The following is a 25,830-nucleotide window of genomic DNA, read 5'->3' on the forward strand; positions in this document are numbered from 1 at the left end:
CAAATCAGCTGAAGCCCTTCTATCTCCAAGTGAATTGCTGCCTGTCTTGAAGTACCCCCTACACCGCCGGCCCAACCCTTTATTCAGAGTCTCACTCCTAGAGCCCTGGGTAAGGTTCAGTCCCCAAATTGTCTCCTGTTTCTCCACCAGCAGGTCTGGCAGCTACCAGAGAAGGTCCCAGAGTTCCCTGCAGATGGGGTTGCCAGGAATCTTGGTTACACTGAAAGCACACATGGCCAACATCCTCAGGATGGGCAGAGGCATCAGGCGAGGCTGTCCCGTGTCTCATGCATCAAAGGAGGCCTGGACTGTCTGGAAAGGCCCTCACCGCAAGGAACCAGAGCAGCAGCAGCAAAGACCAGACTGCGGAGAGGGGGCTCTGACCCATGGCTGCAGGGAAAACAGGCAGAGAGGTTGGGGGAGAGAGAGAGAAAAAGAGAGGTATTTAGGAGCACAGGAGCAAAGTGGGGACACACAGATACAAGGTGGAGAGACTGGCAGAGTGAGCTGGACAGACTGATACACAAAACTGCCACAGGCAACAGAGATGAAGATCAAGTTTAGGGAGGAGCTGGTCCAATGGTAATGGGTTATCAGAACTTATTAACACCAGTGTCACTAAAGTTGATGTACAATCCCCCCACTGCTAAATTTGACTGGCTTAAAAAATTTTAGGCAACCTGGGCAACATAGGGAGAACCCTTCTCTACAAAAAATACAAAATGTAGCCAGGCGTGGTGGCATATATCTGTAGTCCAAGCTACTTGGGAGGCTGAGGTGGGAGGATCACTTGAGCCCAAGATTTTGAGGCTACAGTGAGCTGTGGTGGTGCCACTGCACTCCAACCTGGGTGACAGACTGAGACCATGTCTCAAAAAAAATTTTTTTTAATAAAGAATTTAGGAAGGTAGACAGAGATGAGACCAGTTAGAGTCCCAGTTTCTCTTCCAGAGGTCATTGGGTCTAACTTAACTGCCTTCTATTGCCACAAATAAGGTGCTGCAGAGTGGGATGAAACATGGATTTAAGATCAAAGTGGGATCTGCTGTGGCTGAACTTGGCTCCCCTACCCAAACCCTGGTAGGAGAGGTGCGGGGTGGACTAGAAGGAGAAATCCTAAACTTTTCCAGTGCCTGGAATTACATAATCAGAACTCAAAGATGCCTGGGTTGGAGGCTGGAAACCTGGCTTCTTGTCCTGGCTCTGCCATAAACTCACTGTCACCTTGAGCAAATAATTTGTCTCTGGGTCTCACTTGACCATATAAGGGGGGTAATGCCTCCTGTTCTGCCTCCTTCCCATAGATTACTGTGCAGTAAAGATGAGATGAGATGATGAGGTGAGGTGAGGTGAGGTGAGGTGAGGTGAGGTGAGATAATGAGATGATGAGATGATGAGATGATGTCTGGGGAGGGGTGGGAACCATCCTGGTGTGGTGGTTCAGAGTTTGGCTCTAGAGCCAGGCTCTCTGGACTCCACTTCTTAGTAGCTGGGTGGCACAGGGCCAGGTGCTTCTCCTCTTTGCACGTTTGATTTTTTTTGTTTTTGTTTTGTTTTGTTTTGAGACAGAGTTTCGCTCTTGTTGCCCAGGCTGGAGTGCAACAGCACAATCATGGCTCACAGCAACCTCCGCCTCCCAGGTTCAAGAGATTCTCCTGCCTCAGTCTCCCGAGTAGCTGGGATTACAGGCATGCACCACCACGCCCGGCTAATTTTGTATTTTTAGTAGAGACGGGGTTTCTCCATGTTGGTCAGGCTGGTCTCGAACTCCTGACCTCAGGTGATCCGCCTATCTTGGCCTCCCAAAGTGCTGGGATTACAGGCGTGAGCCACCACGCCCGGCCTCTCTTTGCCCCTTTGTGCTTTGGTACTTTCATCTGCAGAACAGAGGTGATGACAGTACCAATGGGGTGTGGTGAGGATGAATGGCATGATGTGCCTGCAGTGGATCAGAGGAAGCTGGGGGGTCCTTCCTGCCCACTCACAGAGTTCTGAAGGACAAAGGAGTTCTGAAGGCTTGGGGAGGAGCTGCTGTTTCTTCCCTGGAAATGGCCCATTCCCACCTAGAAACATGGTGGCCTGGGAGGCCTTGGCACACCAAGTGTCCGAGGGAAGAGAAGAGTCACAGCTGGGGATCATCTGGTCCAGTTTGCTTATTATACACACAAAGAAACTGAGGCACAGAGAAAGAATGGGTTGGTCATAGAGAAAGTTAGAGCAGAGCCTGGACTAGAGCCCAGGCCTCCAGCACCCAAAGCTTGGCCTCATGGCCTTCAAAGGTGGGTTTGAAGGAGCCCTGAGGGCAGTAACAGAGATAGTGGGTTCTGCAATGGGAGGCAGAGAAGGACCAAAGGAGGACTTTGTGGGGAGCAGCCCTTCCGTCCCTCACCTCAGTGCAGCCTGAATCTCTCAGGCGCCTGATCAGTGGCCTTTTCCTGCAAGGGATAGGCAGATCCAGGCTGGAGAGCAGGTGTCCCTGCTCCCCCAACTATCTGCTGTCCCACACACTCATCTCCTGGCTAAGGCTGGCAACCCCCAAGGTGCCACTTCAGCTAGTGCACTTTTTTTATTATTATTATTAATGAGGTTGTTTCCTTATAAAAGATTCAGGTGGGCAGGGCACGGTGGCTGATGCCTGTAATCCCAGCACTTTGGGAGGCCGAGGTGGATGGATCACCTGAGGTCAGGAGTTCGAGACCAGCCTGGCCAACATGGTGAAACCCCATCTCTACTAAAAATACAAAAAATTAGCCGGGCTTGGTGGCATGCGCCTGTAATCCCAGCTGTAATCAAGAGGCTGAGGCAGGAGAATGGCTTGAACCCGGGAAGTGGAGGTTGCAGTGAGCCGAGATCGTGCCATTATACTCCAGCCTGGGCAACAAGAGTGAAACTCCATCTCAAAAAAAAAAAAAGATCGAGGTGATGGGGCCAACCCCAGAGCAGCCTGCTCATCCCTGAACTGAGTCCCACAGGTGCCTGCAGCCCTTACCTGAATTATCCAGATGGCAAGGCCCAGACTTGCACTTCTTGTCTATAGAAAAGAAACAGTAAAGAATGAAAGGCTCAGGAGCTGTCAGGATGGAAAGGGACCTCAGAGCCCTGGTGGTCCATCCCTGACTTGTTCTAGGAGAAGTTGATGCATTTCCCCTAATTCTGCTCTTCCATGGTGGAGCCTCCCTTGACTAGGTTTGCCTCGACCCATGAGCAGCAGGGCCAGAAGGGAGTGGGCCATCAAAGCCAGGGTCTACTCTGGGGCACTCCTGCTCCCTGGGCCTGTAATTTTGCCTCCCTGCCACACTCACCTCTCCCTCTTCCATGCCTTGCCCCAGCCTGGTTTGTTTTCTTTGCATGCCCTCCTTACCTTCTGTCAACTCATGCATGCTCCTGATGCTGTCCAAGATAGGAAGTGAAGCCCATAGCCCTTCAGAAATTAAGAACCTTGGCCCATCCTCATGGTTCTTCTTCTGGCCTATGCTGGGGACATGAACAGGAGGAGCATCCACCACTTCTTGACCACAGCCTGAGCTGGACCTTAGGGGCACAGCACCCAACTGCTGTCTCCTTGTCCCCACCACCCCACCCAGCACACCCTTCAGCACATAATTCCTCTTCCATCTCATAAATGCATTCTTCTCAGAAACTGAGGTTGGGACTCCTACTCATTTCTGGCAACAGCTATCTAGGTGTCAATAATCTGACTGGAAAATAATTCCCTTCCAGCCTCTGACCAGGAGAAAAGCCCAACCAGGTCTGCTTGCCCACTCAAATGGCCAGAGACCCCTGCATTGGCCAGGAAACCTCTTCAGCCTCCCAGCAGGCAAGTGGCCAACTATGGCTTAGATCCCTTCAGGGGCAGTAAGTGCACCCCTCAGAAGGTTATGTCTCCCCTTAGATGGAAGGGGTTGGGAGCTGGTGGATATGACTGGTTGTATTTATGTATCCCTGGGACACAGGAGATAGGGGCTTGGGTTTGCCAAAGTCCCTGGTAGATGTGGAAGGCCCACCTTCCGCACAGGTGCTGACCAGTGCTTGCCCTCCTACCTTTGATGTACTCGCAGTTGTAGGTGCTGCGCTTGCCCAGGGCCCGGAGGTAGATGCGGGCGGGGCCCTGGGCCGGTCTGCTGGCATTGATCACTTGGAAGGTCTCAAAGGGGGGGATCAGCACCTCTTCCTCTCCAGGGAAGAAGGAGTAGCCCTTGATAGGGGCCCCAAGGCAGGTCCAGATGCCAAAGAAGGTGTCCTCACCAAACTGCTGGGCTGCAACATTCTTCAGGGAGGCAGAAGCAAAGCCCCCCAGCCTCACGGTGGCCCTGGGCCCTGCTGGCCGGAAGCGCAGGCCGTGCACACCTCGGAACACCTGGTGGCACCGGGGTGGACGCTGGCCCCTGCCCAGGAGCTGCAGGGCCTCAGTCAGCAGGAAATGGAGTGTCTTGAAGGAGAAGTGGTGGAGGTAGTGGGCCCGGGAGCGGCCTGCCTCACGCACGGCTGCGTTGAACTCCTTGTGCAGGGGGCTGTTGGCTGTGTAAGCCAGGAGGGCCACCCCATGCTCATCGCGGAAGCCCAGGGGTGGCGGGGATGGACGGGTGGGGCTGAAACTCCACTCCGGCCCCCTGGCCTGGCGCTCCTGCCATCGGCTGCTTGCCAGTGTCCAGCCGTCTGCATACACCTTGTTGGCCTGGAACTCCGTGTGGTTGAGATCTGGGAGAGCAGCTGTCATAGCAGCAGCACAGCCAGCGTACTGGTCATCAAAGGAGGCCAGGGCCATGTCCAGCGGCATCTCTTGAGAGAAGAGGTCTCGTCGTGTGATGGGGTGGCTCTGGGCCTGAGGGGGCAGGAGTAGCAGGGACTGAGAGGATAGGCCCCTGGGAGAATGAGTCCCCTGCCATCCAGCTCTCCCCTCCACTGAGAAAGGCAGAAAGGGCCCCAAACACACCTGGTGGGGAAGGGGATTGGGAACCTCTGGCTGTAATTTCCCCAAAACTAGCATCTGGAGCTGTCCCCTTGGGCTGAGTCATCCCCAGGGGAAGCGTCAGGCATTCTTTCCTCTCTCTCTTTCTCCCTCCAGGGTTCAGAAGAAGCTGATGGCTCAGTTCCCTGCTGGGGTGGGAACAGTGGGGGATGCCCATACCTGAAGTGCTTCCATGAGGCCCACAGACACAAGAAGCAGAGACATCATAGCAGGCATCTGCATGCTGGTGACCCTGGGCCAGTTGCTGTCTCTCTTTGGGTCTCAGTTTCCTCATCTGGAAAATTGCAGTGTTAATCTGTGTAGTTTAATAAACATGAATCGACACTTAGTCTCTGCCATTCCTAGTGCTTGGCACTGAGAGTCATAAGACAGACGGAGGCTCAGAAGATAGAGGACACTTCTTGCTGGAAGGAACATGAGTGACTTCCTGGAGGAGTGACATGTACAGGGTCTTGCAGGATGAACAGGAGACTAAGATGTCAGCAAGTGGAGACTGGGAGAGAAAAGACTGGCGTTTGGGGTGAGAAAGGACTTTTGTGCAGCAGGAATGGAAAAAGCAAAGGTATTGGAGGTGGGAACTGAGGATGTAAAGAGAGAAAGACATGACATCTAGGCTGGCAGAGCTGGCGGGGTAGGAACGTTGGGAAGATGGGCCAGTCTTGAAAGGACTTGACAGCCACGGTGAGAGACCTGGGCTTCACCTCACAGGGGTTGTGGGTTTTGGGACAGGGGCAGATCCAGGAGTGTTCAGCTGGTGGGGCCTTAGCAGGATCTCCAGGGACAGACTTAGAGCAGGGCTTGGTCCACCAGTTGCCCCCACTCCCTGCAGTCCTCTTGTGGAATGAGCCTTCGGTGCTTCCAGGGAGGGACAGATATAAACCCCAGGTGCTGGGGGAAGAGGGGATCAGAAGAGCAGGAGAGGACAGAGGATACCAGTTTCCCTAAGAGAAGCAGCAGGAACCACAAGCCTTCCACACCCTCCCTGTTGGGGGACAGGTGGAGTGCCCGAAGTGGCTCCAAGAAGAGGGTGTCCAGGCATTGGGTCTGGATTGGAGCAGGCAGTTTCCTTTTTTTCTTTTTCTTTTTTTTTTTTTCTGAGACCAGGTCTCACTCTGTTGCCCAGGCTGGAGTGCAGTGGTGTGATCTCGGCGCACTGCATCCTCCACCTCCCGAGTTCAAGTGATTCTTTTGCCTCAGCCTCCAGAGTAGCTGGGACTAGAGGTGCCCGCCGCCACACCCAGCTAATTTTTGTATTTTTAGTAGAGACGGGGTTTCACCATGCTGGCCAGGATGGTCTCGAACTCCTGACCTCAGGTGACCCGCCCGCCTCGGCCTCCCAAAGTATTGGGATTAAAGGTGTGAGCCACCGTGCTGGCCTTATTGACATTTTTTAGAGAACTTAAAGGAAACATGCTTATACATACACATTTTATTACTTTTTTTCCTCAGAAAAAAAAATATGAACTTCCTTCCATGTCAGTATATAAATATCTCCCTGTTCACCTAATGGCAGCTTGGTTTATCTCATGGTATAAACCATAATTAACCATTTCATACTTATGAACACTTAGGTTTCTTTCCTAATATTAAAATATTATACATAATACTACAGTGAATATTTAGGTATATAAATCCTTGTTTATATGTGTGCATGTTTTCAAAGGAAAGATTTTGAGAAGTAAAATGAGATTTAAAGAATGTTAATATTTTTTATTTTGATAGAAACTGCCACCCCACCAACAATGGATGAGAGTGCCCTTTATTCCACATCTTTGCCAGTGCTGAATATGATTGAGCTCTTTTTAATTTCCATTTAACTGGTAGGCAAAATGGTATCTACTTTGTTTGTTTGAGGCAGGGTCTTGCTCTGTTGCCCAGGCTGGAGTGCAGTGGTACAATCATAGCTCACTGCAGCCTTGACCTCCTGAGCTCAATCGATCCTCCTGCCTCAGCCTCCCAAGTAGCTGGGACTACAGGTACACATCACGATGCCTGGCTTATTTTTATATTTCTTGTAGAGGTGGGGTTTTGCCATGTTACCCAGGCTGATCTCAAATTCCTGGGCTCAAGCAATCTACCCACCTTGGCCTCCCAAAGTGCTGGGATTACAGGCGTGAGCCACAGCTCCCAGCCTCTGTTTCCTTTCCGTACACAAATGGTAATATAGTCAATGGGTCTTTATCTTTTGGAATCTGATAAAAGCTGAAACCTCCCTTCAGAAAATGAATATATGCACCTTCACACAAATGTTACATAAATATCAGGGTGGTTATGCCTCTGCTCCCAATCTCATTTAGGTTAAGCATCGCTGCTTTATCATCTCTGGCTCTGGGGAGACCTAAGTTTGGATAGTTCAGTGACTCTAAGACACTGGGATTCTATGTGTCTATAATTTTATTAATCTTCAAATCTAAGATCCTGTAATTGCCAATACACAATTTAAATGTGAAGTATGAGCTTCTCTGGACAATGGGGTTAGCAGTAGTTTTTACCAAATTCCACATGTCCAAAATGGAGCTCATTATCTTCTCCCCCTCAAAAGCTGCTTACTCATTTATTCAACAATTTTTTTGTTGTTGTTGTTTAGCATCTGCAGCATGTCAGGCACTAAGGATAAAATTATGAACAACAGTCAGTCATGGTGGCTCCAGCCCGTAATCCCAGCACTTTGGGAGACTGAGGCAGGAGCATTACTTGAGCCCAGGAGTTTGAAACCAGCCTGGGCAACATAGTGAGACACCATCGCTGCTAAAAATAAAAAAATACTTCTGGACAACTCTGGGAGGCTGAGGTGGGCAGATCACTTGAAGTCAGGAGTTCAAGACCAGCCTGGCCAACGTGGTGAAACCCCATCACCACAAAAATACAAAAATTAGCTGGGCATGATGGCAGGTGCCTGTAATCCTAGCTACTCGGGAGGCTGAGGCAGGAGAATAGCTTGAACCCAGAAGGCGGAGGTTGCAGTGAGCCAAGATTGTGCCATTGCACTCGAGCCTGGGCAACAGAGCGAGACTCCGTCTCAAAAATTAAAAAAAATAAAAATAAATAAATAAATAAATAAGCCAGGCTACAGGTGCATAACTGTAGTCCCAACAACTCGGCAGGCTGAAGGTAGGAGGATTGCTTGAGACCAGGAGGTTGAGTCTGCAGTGAACTATGAAAACCCACTTCCCTGGGCCGGGCGCGGTGGCTCACACTTGTAATCCCAGCACTCTGGTAGGCCAAGGCGGGTGGATCACCTGAGGTCAGGAGTTTGAAACCAGACTGGCCAACATGGTGAAAACCCATCTCTACTAAAAATACAAAAAATTAGCTGGGCGTGGTGTTGTGCACTTGTAATCCCAGCTACTCGGGAAGCTGAGGCAGGAGAATCTCTTGAACCTGGGAGGTGGAGGTTGCAGTGACCCGAGATCGCACCATTGCTCTCTAGCCTGGGCCACAAGAGTGAAACTCCGTCTCAAAAAAAAAGACTTGAGCTCTTGTCTGTGATCTCTTGAAGTCCACAAGGAGGCTAGAGCTGCTGTTACTAGTTCCTCACTTTCCTGTGTAGAATCTAGTCATGGGCTCAGGTGGGGCTTTTCTCATTCTATGTACCCCATGAGAGGAACACATGCCCCAGAACTGGTGCCCTAAGGCCTTGACCATTGTGACTGGCTCATGGATGGGCACATGACCCAAGAAGGCCAATCAGAGGCCTTCCTGCGAGTTGATCTATGGATGCGGGGTAAAAGAGAGTGTACCTGACACTGTGGATTCCTCAGCCCATATTTCCGGAGACCATCTTCGAGTCCACATGCAGGTGCAGTGGATAGTTCTCATGCAGGCTGTCAGCCTCCCACTTCTAGAGCTCACATTTTTCTGTGTCTGGAGCATTCTCCATCACCCTGGGAGCCTGTTTTTTGCGAGCACAGGGCAGGCCAAAAGTGTAGGGGATTTAATGTTCCCAAGGACAGCCTTCAACCAATGAGGGCTGGAAGTCAGACATCCTGTCCCATAGAGGGTCCCCAGTGGGACTAGTTGATCACAGTGGTAAAGGCTTTTAATTGGCTGCTTTTCTCTTCTCTGTCTGACTTTGCCACTCCCTGACTTGTATTTCTTGGGATCACTTTACAAAGAAGCTCACTGCACCCATGTACTTGTCTGTGGGTCTGCTTTTGCGGGAAGAAAACTGAGAGTCTTTTCTTTGGAAGATTCTTCTTTAGTCTGGACCCCCAGAATGAACACGTGAGGAACAGACCTGAGCCCAGCCCAGAGCAAGGAAGACCCCAGCTGAGCCAGACCGGCGGCCTGAGCAGAGCTGCCCAACAAAGTCCAGTTTAGATAAGCCACTTGCCATCAACCCAAAGACCATGAGCCTGGGAGTAAATGTTTGTTTGCCACTGAGATTTTGTGGCACCTGGCAAAATGGTTATGCAGCAAAAGCCCACTGGGCCAGCTGTATCTCTCATTGCATCTCCACAGCTCTGTTTCTGTCTGCATCTGCTCTACAGTAAACAAGATAGATCAGAGGCTTGAGGGGAGGAGAGGCTTGAAGGCAAACTGAGGACATGGAATTAGTGGACCTGACTAAGAGAATGGCAGTGAGGATAGACAGAGTTAGGAGGTGGAATTTACAAGACTTGATGTCTGATGGGCTATAGGGGACATGAGACAGGGAAAAATCAAGGATGACACCCAGATTTCCATTCTTTAAACTAGAAACACAGAGGAGAAGCGGAGTAGACTTAAAAAAAACTGAAGCTCCTCTTTTCATGTGCGTCCATGTGAAGAGACCACCAAACAGGCTTTGTGTGAGCACTAAAGCTTTTAATCACCTGGGTGCAGGCAGACTGAGTCCGAAAAGAGAGTCAGCGAAGGGAGATAAGGGTGGGGCCGTTTTATAGGATTTGGGTAGATAAAGGAAAATTACAGTCAAAGGGGGGTTGTTCTCTGGCGGGCAGAGTGGGGGTCACAAGGTGCTCAGTAGGGGAGCTTTTGAGCCAGGATGAGCCAGGAGAAGGAATTTCACAAGACAATGTCATCAGTTAAGGCAGGAACAGGCCATTTTCACTTCTTTTGTGGTGGAATGTCATCAATTAAGACAGGAACCGGCCATCTGGATGTGTACGTGCAGGTCACAGGGGATATGATGGCTTAGCTTGGACTCAGAGGCCTGACATTCCTGTCTTCTTATATTAATAAGAAAAATGAAATAGTGGTGAAGTGTTGGGATGGTGAAAATTTTTTGGGGGTGGTATGGAGAGATAATGGGCGATGTTTCTCAGGGCTGCTTTGAGTGGGATTAGGGGCGGCGTGGGAACCTAGAGTGGGAGAGATTAAGCTGAAGGAAGATTTTGTGGTAAGGGGTGATATTGTGGAGTTGTTAGAAGAAACATTTGTCATGTAGAATTATTGGTGATGGCCTGGATACGGTTTTGTATGAATTGAAAAACTAAATGGAATAAGAGAAGGAGAAAAACAGGTATAAAAGGTCTAAGAATTGGGAGGACCTAGGACATCTGATTAGAGAGTGCCTAAGGAGATTCAGCATAGTCCTGCCAGCAAATATTATTTATTTACTTCAAGAGTTTGGAGTGGCAGTTTGGGGATAGCACCAGGAGATATCAGCTGTGATGGCTTGGAGAAACAGTGTAAACCGGCAGTGTAAACAAGAGCAGGGCATGTATGAGTAGTTGAGAACGGTGAATAGGAGTATGACGAGACAGAAGATAGTAGGGATGACAAGTTTTCTGGGGCACAGTCTAAGTTGGTCTGGTGTCTGGAATGAGACTGGGGCCTAATAAAAAGGAGCGTCTATACAGGAGCTCAAATGGGGTGTATCTTGTAGCATTCTGAGGACAGGCCTGACTTCTGAGAAGGTAAAGTGGTAAAAGTATTGTCCAGTCTTTTTAAGTTGGTGGCTGAGCTTGGTGAGGTGTGTTTTTAAAAGACCTTTAGTCCGTTCTACTTTTCTTGAAGACGGAGGCCCGTAAGGGATATAAAGGTTTCACTGAATACTAACAGCCTGAAAAACTGCTTGGCTGATTTGACTAATAAAGGCTGGTCTGTTATCAGACTGTATAGAGGTGGGAAGGCTAAACTGAGGAATTATGTGTGACAGAAGGGAAGAAATGACTGCGGTGGCCTTCTCAGACCTTGTAGGAAAGGCCTTTACCTATCCAGTGAAAGTGTCTACTTAGACTAAGAGGTATTTTAGTTATCTGACTCAGGGCATGTTGAGTAAAGCTAATTTGCCAGTCCTGGGTTGGGGCAAATCCTCGAGCTTGATGTGTAGGGAAGGGAAGGGGCCTGAATAATCCCTGAGGAGTAGTAGAATAGCAGATGGAAGTTATTTCCTTGAGGATAGATTTCCACGATGGAAAGGAAATGAGAGGTTCTAAGAGGCGGGCTAGCGGCTTGTACTATAGCATAGCCTGCCTTTGCTGGTGTGTGGCGATTAGGCCTGGTGGAACTGCCATCAATAAATCAAGCGTGATCAGGGTGAGGAACAGGAAAGAAGGAAATAAGGGGAAATGGGGTGAATGTCAGGTGGATCAGAGACATACAGTCATGGGGGTCAGGTGTGGTATCAGGAATAATGTGGGGGGCCGGATTGAAGTCCAGGCCAGGAACAATGGTAATTGTGGGACTTAACAAGAGTGAGTACAGCTGAAGGAGCAGGGGAGCAGAAAGTATATGCGTCAGGTATGAGGAAGAAAATAGATTATGGAAGTTATGAGAAATGTGAAGAGTGAGCTGAGCATAGTTTGTGATTTTTAGGGCCTCTAAAATTATTAAAGCAGCAGCAGCCGCTGCACGCAGACATGAGGGCTAGGCTAAAACAGTAAGGTCAAGTTGTTTGGACAGAAAGGCTACAGGGTGCAGTCCTGGCTCTTGTGTAAGAATTTTGACCGCACTAACCGTGCCTAGGAAGGAAAGGAGTTGTTTTGTAGAAGGGATTGAGGTTTGGGAGATTAATCAGACACGATCAGCAGGGAGAGCACGTGTGTTTTAACGAGAATTATGCCGAGATAGGTAACAGATGAGGATGAAATTTGGGCTTGACTGAAGTAATGGGGGCTGTCTGTGAAGCCTTACAGCAGTACAGCCCAGGTAATTTGCTGAGCCTAATGAGTGTCAGGGTCAGTCTAAGTGAAAGCAAAGAGAGGCTAAGATGAAGGGTGCAAAGGAATAGTAAAGAAAGCATGTTTGAGATCTAGAACAGAATAATGAGTTGTAGGGGGAGGTATTGAGGATAGGAGAGTATATGGGTTTGGCACCATGGGGTGGATAGGCAGAACAATTTGGTTGATAAGGTGCAGATTCTGAACTAACCTGTAAGCCTTGTCTGGTTTTATGACAGGTAAAATGGGGGAATGGTAAGGAGAGTTTATAGGCTTTAAAAGGCCATGCTGTAGGATAGGATATTGGCATTAAGCGGGGTAAGAATGATTAGGTTTTAATGGGATGGTAAGGGGTGCATGATCGGTTGCTAAGGAGGGAGTAGAGGTGTCTTATACTTGTGGGTTAAGGTGGGGAGATACAAGGGGAGGATGTGAAGGAGGCTTTGAACTGGGGGAAAAGATGGCAATGAGGTGTGGCTGTAGCCCAGGGATAGTCAGGGAAGCAGATAAATTTAGTTAAAGTGTCTCTGCCTAATAAGGGAACTGGGCAGGTGGGGATAACTAAAAAGGAGTGCTTAAAAGAGTATTGTCTAAGTTGGCACTGGAGTTGGGGAGTTTTAAGAGGTTTAGAAGCCTGGCCGTCAATACCCACAACAGTTATGGAAGCAAGGGAAATAGGCCTTTGAAAAGAAGGTAATGTGGGGTGGGTAGCCTCCATATTGATTAAGAAGGGGACAGACTTACTTTCCACTGTGAGAGTTACTCAAAGCTCGGCATCCCTGATGGTCTAGGGGGCTTCTGAGGCAACCGGGCAGTGTCAGTCTTCAGCTGCTAAGCCGAGAAGATCTGGGAAGGAGTCAGAGAGCCTTGGGCCAGAGTCCCAGGGCCTCTGGGAGTGGCTGCCAGGTGAGTTGAACAGTCCAATTTTCAGTGGGGTCCCACACAGATGGGATATGGCTTAGGAGGAATCCTGGGCTGTGGGCATTCCTTGGCCCAGTGGCCAGATTTCCGGCACTTATAGCAAGCTCCTGGGGGAGGAGGTTCTGGAGGAACCCCTGGCAGCTGCGGTTCAGGCATTTGGAAGTTCTTGTGTGCTGGAGATGTGGCTGGCGTTTGTCTCACAGTGGAGGCAAGTAATTGCAACTCAGAAATACATTGCTACTTGGCTGCCTCTATTCTATTATTGTACACCTTGAAGGCGAGGTTAATTAAGTCCTGTTGTGGGGTTTAAGGGCTGGAATTTAATTTTTGGAGTTTTATTTAATGTCAGGAGCGGATTGGGTAATAAAATGTATATTGAGAATAAGACGGCCTTTTGACCTTTTAGGGTCTATGGCTGTAAAGCGTCTCAGGGTTGCTGCCGAATGAGCCATGAACTGGGCTGGGTTTTTCATATTTGATGAAAGAGCCTAAACACTAACTGATTTGGGAGAGGTCGGATAAAGAAAAAGGAGCATTAACCTTGACTATGCCTTTAGCCTCAGCCACCTTTTTAAGAGGAAACTGCTGGGCAGGTGGGGGAGGGCTACTCACGGAATGAAACTGTAAACCGGTCCGGGTGTGAGGAGGGGAGGTGATAAAAAGATTATAGGGTGGAGGAGCAGAGGCTAAGAATTGGGACCTAGCTCGGCCTGGCAAGGAGCAGCCTGGGGAGGAGGGGAGAGGTCAGATGGGTCTGTAGAAAAGGAAGATCAGAAAGACTCAGCAACGCTTGGGGTTGGGACTGAGGGGACAGGCGGGAGGGAAAGAAGGAAGATTTGGGACGAGTTGCATTGGGCAGAGACTAAGGAGGGACTGATGTGTAAAAGAATGCCTGGACGTCAGGCACCTCAGACCGTTTGCCCATTTTACAACAAGAATTATTTAGATCTTGCAGGATGGAAAAATTTAAAGTGCCATTTTCTGGCTATTTGGAACAACTGTCGAGTTTGTATTGGGGTCAAGCGGTATTGCAGAAGAAAATAAGGCATTTAGGTTTTAGGTCAGGTGTGAATTGAAGAGGTTTTAAGTTCTTGAGAGCACAGGCTAAGGGAGACGGAGGAATGGAGGGTGGAAGGTTGCCTGTAGTGAAGGAGGCAAGCCTAGAGAAAAGAGAGAGTAGAGACATGGAGGGAAGGGGTTTGGGGGTTCTTACCCTCCAGAAAAGCGGGAAAGGGGTCAGAGCGTGGAAATAAGGGGTTGGGGCACAGAGATAAGAGGTTGGGGTGCAGAAATAAGGGATTGGGGCACAGAGATAAGAGGTCAGGGCATGGAAATAAGGGATGGGGCGCAGAGATAAGAGGTTGGGGCATGGAAATAAGGGATTGGGGCACAGAGGTAAGAGGTCGGGCTGTGGAAATAAGGGATTGGGGGTTCTTTCCTCCTAGAAAAGCGAGACTTGCCGCTAAGGGTGAAGGAGAAAGGGTTGAGGAGTTCTTGCCCCTCCCCCAGAAAAGCAGAGAAGGGGTAGCGACACGGAGAGAAGGGGTTGGGGTACTTGCCCCTCCTGCAGAAAAGCAAGACTTGCTGCTAAGGGTGAAGAACCAAGGCAGGCATCCCTGCATGATCTGACACCTCTGAAACATGGGTGAATAATCAGAGAGGCGTCCCTGCAATGATTAAACACCAAGGGAAGGCTGCCTTCCTAGTCCGTGACCGGTGCCAGAGTTTTGGGTCCACGGATAAAACGTGTCTCCTTTATCTCTACCAGAAAATGAAAGGAATTGAAATTAAGAGAAGGGAGAGATTGAAGTGTGGCGCCAAGATTGAAAGGGGAAAGAGATTCAGGGATAGTGAGAGAGGTTGGAGAAGTGAGTAAAAAGAGTCCGCTTATTGGATTTGAAATTGGTGAGATCTTTCTTGGGCTGGTCGGTCTGAGGACCTGAGGTCGTAGGTGGGTCTTTCTCATAGAGCAAAGAGCAGGAGGACAGAGGATTGATCTCCTAAGGGAGGTCCCCCAGTCCGAGTCACAGCACCAAATTTCATGCGAGTCCATGCAAAGAGACCACCAAACAGGCTTTGTGTAAGCAATAAAGCTTTTAATCACCTGGGTGCAGGCAGACTGAGTCCGAAAAGAGAGTCAGTGAAGGGAGATAGGAGTGGGGCCGTTTTATAGGATTTGGGTAGGTAAAGGAAAATTACAGTCAAAGGGGGGTTGTTCTCTGGCGGGCAGAGTGGGGGTCACAAGGTGCTCAGTAGGGGAGCTTTTGAGCCAGGATGAGCCAGGAGAAAGAATTTCACAAGACAATGTCATCAGTTAAGGCAGGAACAGGCCATTTTCACTTCTTTTGTGGTGGAATGTCATCAGTTAAGGCAGGAGCCGGCCACCTGGATGTGTACATGCAGGTCACAGGGGATATGATGGCTTAGCTTGGGGTCAGAGGCCTGACACCTCTTTTATTGCCCATCTTCTTCCACCATTCTTACATGACTGCAGAGTGTCCTGCTCCAACACAGCCCTGTGCAACTTTACTTTTTTTTTTTCAGCCTCATTGAAGTATAATTGGTATAAAAAAACCTGCACATAATTAATATATACAATTTGGTGAGTTTGGAAATAAGTATACACTCATTTTACCATTCCCACAATCAAGGGAATAAACATGTTCATCACCTCCAAGTTTCTGCGTATCCCTTTGTTTTCATTTTATTTTTATTTTTATTTATATATTATTTATTTATTTTGAGACAGGGTCTCACTCTGTCGCCCAGGCTGGAGTGCAGTGGCACAATCTCGGCTCACTTCAACCTCTGCCTCCCAGGTTCGAGTGATTCTCCCACCTCAACTTCCTGAGTAGCTGGTACTACAGGTGCCCACAAGCATGCCCAGCTAATTTTTGTATTTAGTTGAGAAGGGGTTCTGCCATGTTGACCAAGCTGGTCTGGAACTCCTGACCTCAGGTGATCCACCCGCCCAGGCCTTTCAAAGTGCTGGGATTATAGGCGTGAGCCACCGCACCCAGCCTTGTTTTTGTTTTTTATGGTTTTTTTTTTTTTTTGAGACAGAGTTTTGCTCGTTGCCCAGGCTGGAGTGCAATGGTGCAATCTCGACTCACTGCAACCTCTGCCTCCCGGGTTCAAGCGATTCTCCTGCCTCAGCCTCCCCAGTAGTTGCGATTACAGGCATGTGCCATCACGCCTGGCTAATTTTATATTTTTGGTAGAAATGGGGTTTCTCCATGTTGGTCAGGCTGGTCTCGAATTCCTGACCTCAGGTGATCCGCCGCCCGCCTCGGCCTCCTAAAGTGCTGGGATTACAGGCATGAGCCACCGTGCCTGGCCTGTTTTTATTTTTATTTTGTTTTGTTTTGTTTTTGGTTTTCATGTAGCAAGAACATTTAATGTGAGATGTACCCTCTTCACACATGTTTAAGTGCACAATGCCTTATTGTTACTATAGGCACAATGTTATACCAGAGTAGACTTGAAAAGCTCATCTTGCTCATTATTGTCGTCCCAGTACAAAGCAGGTGCTCAGTAAAAATATATGGAATGAATGATTGGGTTCGGAGGGGAAATGGCGAGTTCACTTTGGGAAATGTGAACTCCCTGAAGCAGGTGTCCAAGAGGTAGCAGAATGGACAATCAAGGAGACATCTGAGAGTCACAGGTGATTGAAATCAGGGAAGAGATGAGATCCCCAGAGCAAGGGAAAGAGAAGGCTGAAAGGCAGAAGGCGAGCTGCTTGATGGATGAAGCCAGAGGTCAGGTGGGGCTGCACTCCTCCTTGGCTTTCTAGAGGCTCTTTGCATCTCACCCTTGGGTTCCATGAGATACCCTGGTATCCTTGTGATAAAATCCTCTTTAGGCTTAATGTAGCTCAGGGTGGCTCCTGTTAATTTGCCATGGCAAATCTCACGTGATAAACCATCCCCATTATTCACCCAGTCACCCATGATGGTTCCCTGGGTGTCCATTCAGTCAATCATTCGTCAAACATTCACATAGTTGCCAACTAACGCTGGGTGAGATAGGGGTCCATCCTAGATTCTCCTTCCCTTCAACATCCACACCCCCTGCCCTGGCTCAGGTTTGCCCCTTCCTCCTCGCTGATCTCCCCGCCTCCACAGTCAGCCCCACTAACCCGCCTGCCCAGGGAGAGCGATGTTTCTAAAGCACAACTCTGGTCATGTTCCTTACGTGCTTAAAAGCCCTCTGTGCCAAAACTGACTGGAAGAAATATCTCAAAATATAGAGTAAAAATGCAGAGATGAAAATCATGAGGAAAGAGATAAGAACACATCTAGAAAAAAAAGCAAAACAAACAAACAAACAAAACATCCCTCCATACCCTAAGGACAGAGGCCAGCGTCCTTATCCTGGCCCTCTGCGCCCTCTGCAGGCTCGCACCTGCCACTCCTGCTTGGCTTCTGTAGTGCAGAACAATGTCGCAGGTGCGGCTCCGTGGTCACCCTCCCTGTGGCTCTGCACACATCACCCCTCTCCTTGGGACACCCTTCTCCTGGATACCTACTCTTCAAGGCTTAACCCGAGGGTCACCTCCTCCAGGAAGCCCTCTGACTCCTCTGGGCTCCCGTATCACCCTGTGCCGTCCTCTGTCACTGTCCTTATCACACTGTGCTGCCCTTATATGTGCCTGGCTCCTCTCCTGGCCAGTGAGTTCCTTGAGGGCAGGGACTGGGGAGGCCCCAGCATGTTTGCTGAGAGTCTGAGGAACTTTCTCAGTGCAGCTAACAGTGTAGACCACTGCAGAGCAGGTGGGTGGCTGGCCTTGGTGACCAGTGTCAGGGGAGATGTGGTGGGAACCGGAGGGATGGAGTGGGCATGGGCCCAAGGAGCTGGGGATGCTGAGCAATTCCTTTTCTAGCCCAAGGGAGCTGCGCTTCTGTCCTCCCTCTCATCCCGTTCAGGGCAATTCTGTCATCAGTTTCTCATCCAGGCCCTTGCTGAACATACCCTCCTGGGAATGTGACCCGAAATCTCCCCACAGGAATCCCAAACTTCCCATGGCCCCCAACCTTCCTAGGTATCCCAAACTTCATCAAAGTTTCCTGGAAACTTTTTCTCACGACTCCTAAAATTCCACAATTCATCTCCCAAACTTCACCTCAAAACCACTTTTCCTGCCTAGCACCCAGGAGGAGAGTGGTGTGCTCCTTACCTAGGCCTTGTCCTGGGTGGGGAAGCTGCTGCTGGTCTCCACCATGGCCACCAGGAGAGGGGAGGACAAGTTTCTTTTTGATATTGTTAATCCCCACCCCTTGAACCTCCCCCACACAGCTGCTCAGAAACACGACACTCCTCCATCTATTTCTGGATGTCTCCTCAGGGCTCAGGAACACCAGCCTATGTCTAGTCTGACCTGCCCAGTGTTCTTCTAAGGGAGAAACCACACCTCATATTGTTTTATGTCCGATTTCTGCCTCCAAAGAAAGAAGAAGTAAACACTAAAAGGCAGAAATGAAATCCACAAGCAGACAGCCCAGCGCCACACCCTGGGCCTGGTAGTTAGAGATTGACCCCTGACCTAATCGGTTATTTGTACAGAAAATCACTGTGAAGATCCCTGTCCTGTTCTGTTCCCTTCTAATTACCGGTGTATGCATCCCCCAGTCACGTACCCCCGGCTTGCCCAATTGATCACGACCCTCTCACACGGACCCCCTTAGAGTTGTGAGCCCTTAAAATGGACAGAAATTATTCAGGGAGCTCGGCTCTTGAGACAGGAGTCTTGACGATGCTCCCAGCTGAATAAACCCCTTCCTTCTTTAACTCAGCATCTGAGGGGTTTTGTCTGAGGCTCTTCCTGCCACATTTCCCACAAAAAAGGGAATCCCTGAAGCCAGAGAGGAGGTGGACTGAAGCACTGGGGATCCAGGCTGGGACAACTGCCTCCTCACTGGCTGTGGTCCTGTACTCTGGTCAGCCAAGGAGGAGGAAGAGAGGAGGAAGCTTCAGTGCCCTGGCCTCAGAGAGCGTCTCCTTAGATTTTGTACCTTTCACACAAACACTGAGACTTAGCTAAGGTGCCAGGAGAGCTTCGAACTAAGGAGGCTGGATTCTGAGTCCCAGTTCCAGCTCTGACGTACCAGTGATCTTGGAGGACTTCTCTTTGCTATACTTAGGATCCCTGCCCAATGACTAGTTTTTTTTTTTTAGATGGAGTCTCGCTCTGTCGCCAGGCTGGAGTGCAGTGGCGCAATCTCGGATCACTGTAACCTCTGCCTCTAGGGTTCAAGCGATTCTCCTGCCTCAGCCTCCGGAATAGCTGGGACTACAGGCGCCTGCCACCACGCCCAGCTAATTTTTGTGTTTTTAGTAGAGATGGGGTTTCACCATGTTGGCCAGGATGGTCTCGATCTCTTGACCTCGTGATCCACCCGCCTCAGCCTCCCAAAGTGCTGGGATTACAGGTGTGAGCCACTGCACCCGGCCCCCAATGACTAGATTTGAGTCCATCTCTTGGGGCCTTATTTTGGGTTCCAGGTCCTGGGATGGGAGAAGCAATCCCCCAAAGCCAGAGGGTGGAGAGGGACAAAGCAGTGATGCCAATAGATCTGGTCTCAGGGGCCATCCCAGCAGGCCAAGCTGTCCCCAGGTGGTATCTTTTCAAGCAACTGCAAACACTCAGCTTCCTCCAGAGAGGGGGTCAGGCAGGATATGTAGGCAAATGCTGTTTTTCACCATGATGGTAAACAGTAGGATGATTCCTTATTTTAGAATCTGGGAGGGCTTTGGGATGGCTAGACTCATAGAAGTGGACAAAAGAACTTGTCCTGGAGCTGTTTTTCTTTCTTTTTTTTTTTTTTTTTTTGAGATGGAATTTCGCCCTTTTGCCCTGGCTGGAGTGCAGTGGCTCCATCTCAGCTCACTGCAATCTCCACCTTCCGGTTTCAGGCACTTCTCCTGCCTCAGCCTCCCAAGTAGCTGGGATTATAGGCCCCTGCCACCATACCCGGCTAATCTTTGTATTTTTAGTAGAGATGGGGTTTCACCATGTTGGCCAGGCTGGTCTCGAACTCCTGACCTCGTGATCCTCCCACCTCAGCCTCCCAAAGTGCTAGGATTACAGGAATGAGCCACCGCGCCCTGCCCTGGAGCTGTTTTTCTAACAAGCACTCAGAAGCATCTCCTTCCCCACCCTCCTCCAAGCCTGGACCCACAGTATGTCTTCCCATTTGGTCTACAGAAAGGATTCTGGGAGATAGCAGGATTCTAGGTGGAAGAAACTTTTTATTTGGCTGACAATCTGAGGGGATGGGGGGACAGGGATGGGAGAAATTAATGAGCCAGACCAGGTTGGAGTCCTTCGGGTAGCTCTAATCTTTCATGCCTACCTCAGCCCCAGCAGGCAGCATTTCTCAAATCCTAGCTTTCAGAACCCTCAGAAATCCTAGCTTTCAGCGACCCTCCGGCCGCTGGGGGAAGGAGGGGTGACATCCCACCTCCTGCTGGCTCAGGCTGCTAGGAAGCTCTTCCCTGAGCTACCAGTTCCTCCGCTGGCCTCTTCTCCCATGACCTCTGACGGGGCATCCAAAACTCAGAGCCAGGTTATTTATAGATAAGCCCAGAGGAGGTCGGGGGAAAAGGCCAGTGTTTACAAACATGGGTCACCTGAGTCTGAGCGGCCAAGAGGGCGGTCTGGGGGAAGGGCGAGCCTGGACCCTGTGGATCTGCGACCAAGGGCTCTCTCTCTGGCCCAACCCCACTGAAGGCGAATGGGGAGAGGGCCCAGAGCAGGTAGGGAGTGGGCGCTGCTCAGATGCTGGAGCACATGGCCCAGGGTGTGGGCCAAATGCAAACTGTATGCAAATCGGAGTGCTCCAGGGGCGACCTCTTGGCCGGCGGGACCCCCGCGGGGCCCCCTGGCCTGGTGGGCTGGGGGCCAGGGACCGACCGGGTCAGGGCCGGCCTGAGGGAGAGGCCTAGTCTCACAAGTTCCCTCCCGCTCACTCACAGCCAAAGAGGGTCCCGCAGAAAGACCCCGCAGTCCTTGAGAAAGAGAATTGCCCCTCAGCCCCTGCCCTGGCGCGCCCCCTCCGGGCCCCGCGCGCTGCGCTGGGAAAAGGGTGTCGGGTTACCAGCGCAGGGGCTATAGTTAGCCTCGAGAACCTTGCTTTCAGCCGGACTCCGGGGACAACGAAGCGCCCGCCAGAGCCCTCGGCGCTCCCTCCCACTTGCGGCCTCCGCAACCTTCAAGTGGGTCCTCCGCCCCCGGCCCTCCCCTCTCAGGCGGAGCCAAACTGCGGCCCCGCCTTTACCGTCTCAGAAAGGTCCCCGGACTGGAGACTCTGAGGAAGGGGTGTCCGGAGTCGGGAGCGGAGACTTGGGCGGGGGGCTGACAATAAACTCCCAGGCCACGCCCACGCCCTCGGCCCCGCCCACGCCCCGCCGGGGCCCTAATCCCGGACCCGGGATCCCATGCCTGGAGACAGGGTCCAGATCTGCCTCGGGCCCCTCGAAACCAGGACTCCAGCACCTCTGGTCCCGCCCTCACCCGGACCCCTGGCCCTCATGTCTCCTCCAGGGATGGCGCTGGCGGCTTTGATGATCGCCCTCGGCAGCCTTGGCCTCCACACCTGGCAGGTAACTCCAGGAACCATCTCCTGCCCCCAAGGGGGACGTTAAGGGGCAGACCCTGAGGAAGTGGACTTGGGGCTGACTCCTCACAGCCCTCTCCCAGGGACTCTTCCCTAGGATTCCACTCTTAACTCTCTTCCTCTCAGGAACCTCCATCTCTGCAGGGAGCCCCAAGTTCCCATTCTGTCTCCTAGAACCCCCACCTCCATCCCTCTGTGGATGCCTCCAACGTTCTCCTGCCCACCTCTCATCTCCCAGCGCAGGCACAGCCCGGCAAAGCCTCCTTGGGTTACCTGTGTGCTGCAGTCCTGGCAGCCCGTCCCAACCAAGGCTAGGCCTCCCCACCACTCCTACCCCAAATGTGGGTACAGAGCAGGGGAGGACTCAGGCATCTCAGAGCTCACAGTGATTTGGTGTGGTGGCTGAGCACCTACCTGCAAGGGCTTCCTGCTGGATGAGAAAGAAAGAGAGCCTGAGGAGAATGGGGCTGAGGGTCAGGTAGCTGGACACTGACTGTGTGTAATATTTGCACATCACCTGCCTGCCAGATCTTACAGCCAGAAAAGTGCTTGATAGTCATCTAGTCCCACCTCCCACCGACTGCAGGAACCTTTCTAATGACAGGATGACCCCTTTTAGGTTGTACAGAAGTAATGCTCTTTATGCTGTCTTCATAATAACTGTGAGGTTGGAAGTATCCTCAAGTCCAGAAAAGTTATGACACTTGCCCAAGACCTCACAGCTAATAGATGGTAAAGTCAAGATTTCAGGCTGGGCGCAGTGGCTCACGCCTGTAATCCCAGCACTTTGGGAGGCTGAGGCTGGTGGATCACTTGAGGTCAGGAGTTTGAGACCAGCCTGACCAACATGGTGAAACCCTGTCTCTACTAAAAATACAAAAAATTAGCTGGGCGTGGTATTGAGCACCTGTAATCCCAGCTACTTGGGAGGCTGAGAGAGGAGAATTGCTTGAACCCGGGAGGCAGAGGTTGCAGTGAGCCAAGATCGTGCCATTGTACTCTAGCCTGGGCAACAGAGCGAGACTTCGTCTCAAAAAAACAAAAACAAAAATTAGCCAGGCATGGTGGCATGCACAGGTAATCCCAGTTAGTTGGGAGGCTGAGGTGGGAGAATCATTCCAACCTGAAAGGTGGAGCTTGCAGTGAGCCGAGATCTCACCACTGCACTCCAGCCTGGGCAACAGAGCAAGACTCCGTCTAAAAAAAAAAAGATTTCAGCCCATGTCTGTCTGACTCCAGTGCCTGTGTTATTTAAGCCTCTTATTGGGCCCTTGCCAAACTGCATATACCTGATATTTAGGGATAGAAATGAGAGTCTGTGTTTCTGGATGGGTTTGCCCCCAGGACCCATGTCCAGTGCTCTGAACTTATGCTCCTTTCGGTGTGGCACCTCTTTTGCTCCACAGGCCCAGGCTGTTCCCATCCTGCCCCTGGGCCTGGCTCCAGCCACCTTTGACGATGCCTATGTGGGTTGTGCAGAGGAGATGGAGGAGAAGGCAGCTCCCCTGCTAAAGGAGGAAATGGCCCACCATGCCCTGCTGCGGGAATCCTGGGAGGCAGCCCAGGAGGCCTGGGAGGACAAGCGTCGAGGGCTCACCTTGCCCCCTGGCTTCAAAGCCCAGAATGGAATAGCCATTATGGTCTACACCAACTCATCGAACACCTTGTACTGGGAGTTGAATCAGGCCGTGCGGATGGGTGGAGGCTCCCGGGAGCTCTACATGAGGCACTTTCCCTACAAGGCCCTGCATTTCTACCTGATCCGGGCCCTGCAGCTGCTGCGAGGCAGTGGGGGCTGCAGCAGGGGACCTGGGGAGGTGGTGTTCCGAGGTGTGGGCAGCCTTCACTTTGAACCCAAGAGGCTAGGGGACTCTGTCCGCTTAGGCCAGTTTGCCTCCAGCTCCCTGGATAAGGCAGTGGCCCACAGATTTGGTAATGCCACCCTCTTCTCTCTAATGACTTGCTTTGGGGCCCCTATACAGGCCTTCTCTGTCTTTCCCAAGGAGCGCGAGGTGCTGATTCCCCCCCATGAAGTCTTTTTGGTTACCAGATTCTCTCAGGATGGAGCCCAGAGCCTGGTGACTCTCTGGAGCTATAATCAGACCTGTAGCCACTTTAACTGCGCCTATCTGGGTGGTAAGCTGTGCGTGGGGGAAGCAGGACTGGCAGTGTGGGTGAAATAAGCCAGGATGTCCTTACACAATAATCCCCGGGGGCCTTCGGGAGACCCACTTGGTTAAAGGGGAAATGAGGGCTGGAAGTCAGCTGGAGTTGCTATCCTCTGTGACTCAGGTTTTTTTGGGTCCTATAAGTGTTTTCCAGATTTGTGAACATTCTCAGATGATTCTATATGTCCTCAAAAGGGTCCATCTGCTACATGGTCTAATAGACCAGAAGAACCTGGTTAAGGAGATTAGCAAGCAGCAGAAAGAGCCAGGGGGACTGCTTCAGGTCTCAGGGGGGCCCTGGGCTTGATGAGGCTGACAGGGCACGTATGAGCCATTCCCAAGTGCTGAGGCAGGGACAGATGGAAGAGTGACTGGGTCTTGGGTGGGAAGAGGGATGGAAAGGCAATCTGGAAAGACTTCCTGGAGGACGGAGGAGGAAGGGAAGTCAGAAGTTTCCCTTTAGGTGAAGGGAAAGATAGATTGAGAGGGGAAATGGCCCTGCCAGGGCCTGGTGGGCCAGGCAGTTTGGGTGTGAGTCTGTCCACACAGAGGCCTCACCCTGCTGTCTGTTGCAGGGGAGAAGAGGCGGGGCTGTGTGTCTGCGCCAGGTGAGTTGCCCTTCCATCCTCCCTCAGCTATTTTGACTCCCCCTCACCCTGCTGACCCCTTCCTCCTCTTCTCCCTCCAGCAGGGGTGCAGCCAGAGTCACAATCTGAGGGGGCCTCCTCTCTGCCCCCCTGGGAGACCCTGCTCTTGGACCCTGGAGAGTTCCAGCTCTCAGGGGTTAGGCCCTGAAAGTCCAACATCTGCCACTTAGGAGCCCTGGGAACGGGTGACCTTCATATGAAGAAGAGGTGCCTCCAGCAGCCTTGAGAAGCAAGAACATGGTTCCGGACCCAGCCCTAGCAGCCTTCTCCCCAACCAGGATGTTGGCCTGGGGAGGCCATAGCAGGGCTGAGGGAACTCTGCTATGTGGTGGGGACCTCCTGGGACAAGCAAGGGAAGTACTGAGGCAGCTACTTGATTGAACAGTGTTGCAGTGTGGAGACATGGAGTTTTATTGAGGTAGCCACGTGATTAAATGGTATTGCAGTGTGGAGACATGGAATTTTATGATTGGTTTATTCCATGAGACTAGACCTCCTGCCCCGCTCTGGCCTTGCTAGGCTGAGGGACTGACTGAGGGACTAAAAAAAAAACTTCTTGGGGCCAGGAGCAGGTGGCTCACGCCTGTAATCCCAGCACTTTGGGAGGCTGAGGTGGGTGGATCATGAGGTCAGGAGATCGAGACCAGTCTGGCTAACACGGTGAAACCCCGTCTTTACTAAAAATACAAAAAAAATTAGCCAGGCGTGGTGGCGGGCGCCTGTAGTCCCAGCTACTTGGGAGGCTGAGGCAGGAGAATGGTGTGAACCCGGGAGGCAGAGCTTGCAATGAGCCGAGATCGCGCCACTGCACTCCAGCCTGGGCAACAGAGCAAGACTCCGTCTCAAAAATAATAATAATGATAACTTCTTCTTATTATTAACATGGTCTTCTGTGCAGACCCGTATAACACTCTAACTTGCAAATCCAGAAGCTAGAACAGCTAGAGGGTCCTCACGACAACCACGAAGGCAGGAAAGCAGGCAGGTGATTCCTCAGCCCCACTTGTCAGGTGAGGAATGCAAAGCCAAGGAAGGAAGCAACTGGTCAGAGGGTTCCCATTGAACCCCGGCCTCCCGCCTCCCCGGTCTCCTGCCTCCTTGTCCAGAACTCTGTCCATGAAAGATCTGAGGTAACTCAAAGTAGGATCCTAAGCCCAAGATACTTGGGAACACAGAGCAAGTCATTTCTCTCTGCCCTGCTCCCACAAGGGTCCATTTCAGGGGAAAGAAGCGGGAGGACCTCAAAACATCAAGAGACAGAGATTCTCACACAGCCCGGAGGCCTCTCACATCCAGAACAAAAACTTTATTGAAGCAAGAAAAGCAGCACAGGCTCCTCCCAAGGGGCCCCCCACCCTCATCCTCACCCTCCTAGGCTACTGCGCTCAGCAACAGAAGAAGGGA

General features: G+C 51.1%; 2 protein-coding genes across 6 annotated transcripts; one reads left to right on the top strand and one right to left on the bottom strand.

The window, feature by feature from the left end:
* Window positions 1-65: 65 nt before the first annotated feature.
* Window positions 66-18,224, bottom strand: ART1 (ADP-ribosyltransferase 1). Its single transcript, XM_054440334.1, has 5 exons — window positions 18,173-18,224; window positions 5,129-5,243; window positions 4,042-4,822; window positions 2,990-3,031; window positions 66-390 (listed from the first exon to the last, which is right to left on the bottom strand). The coding sequence occupies exons 2-5, from the start codon at window positions 5,189-5,191 to the stop codon at window positions 293-295; spliced, it is 984 nt and encodes a 327-aa protein (XP_054296309.1). The 5' UTR covers window positions 5,192-5,243; window positions 18,173-18,224; the 3' UTR covers window positions 66-292.
* A 2,795-nt stretch (window positions 18,225-21,019) lies between these two features.
* On the top strand, window positions 21,020-24,878 carry ART5 (ADP-ribosyltransferase 5). Of its 5 annotated transcripts, none has more exons than XM_054439797.1 (5): window positions 21,020-21,210; window positions 21,539-21,597; window positions 23,018-23,747; window positions 24,355-24,387; window positions 24,597-24,878. In XM_054439797.1, the coding sequence occupies exons 2-5, from the start codon at window positions 21,541-21,543 to the stop codon at window positions 24,650-24,652; spliced, it is 876 nt and encodes a 291-aa protein (XP_054295772.1). In that variant the 5' UTR covers window positions 21,020-21,210; window positions 21,539-21,540; the 3' UTR covers window positions 24,653-24,878. The 5 variants fall into 5 exon arrangements, with proteins under 5 accessions (XP_054295772.1, XP_054295770.1, XP_054295771.1 ...); XM_054439795.1 differs by having other exon boundaries at window positions 24,468-24,877; XM_054439796.1 differs by having other exon boundaries at window positions 24,471-24,877.
* Window positions 24,879-25,830: the final 952 nt, after the last annotated feature.

The sequence above is a fragment of the Pongo pygmaeus genome, chromosome 9 (genome assembly GCF_028885625.2).
Source record: "Pongo pygmaeus isolate AG05252 chromosome 9, NHGRI_mPonPyg2-v2.0_pri, whole genome shotgun sequence".
In the NCBI taxonomy this organism is placed as follows: Eukaryota; Metazoa; Chordata; class Mammalia; order Primates; family Hominidae; genus Pongo; species Pongo pygmaeus.

Excerpts from the sequence above, each read along its gene's own strand:
- ART1 (XM_054440334.1), bottom strand. The coding sequence starts at position 5,191 with ATGCAGATGCCTGCTATGATGTCTCTGCTTCTTGTGTCTGTGGGCCTC. Across the intron at positions 3,032-4,041 it reads CAACTGCGAGTACATCAAAG|ACAAGAAGTGCAAGTCTGGG; the intron begins GTAGGAGGGCAA and ends TCTTTTCTATAG. Across the intron at positions 391-2,989 it reads TTGCCATCTGGATAATTCAG|CCATGGGTCAGAGCCCCCTC; the intron begins GTAAGGGCTGCA and ends TTTTCCCTGCAG.
- ART5 (XM_054439794.2), top strand. The coding sequence starts at position 21,433 with ATGCCTGGAGACAGGGTCCAGATCTGCCTCGGGCCCCTCGAAACCAGG. Across the intron at positions 21,598-23,017 it reads TTGGCCTCCACACCTGGCAG|GCCCAGGCTGTTCCCATCCT; the intron begins GTAACTCCAGGA and ends TTTGCTCCACAG. Across the intron at positions 23,748-24,354 it reads TAACTGCGCCTATCTGGGTG|GGGAGAAGAGGCGGGGCTGT; the intron begins GTAAGCTGTGCG and ends TGTCTGTTGCAG.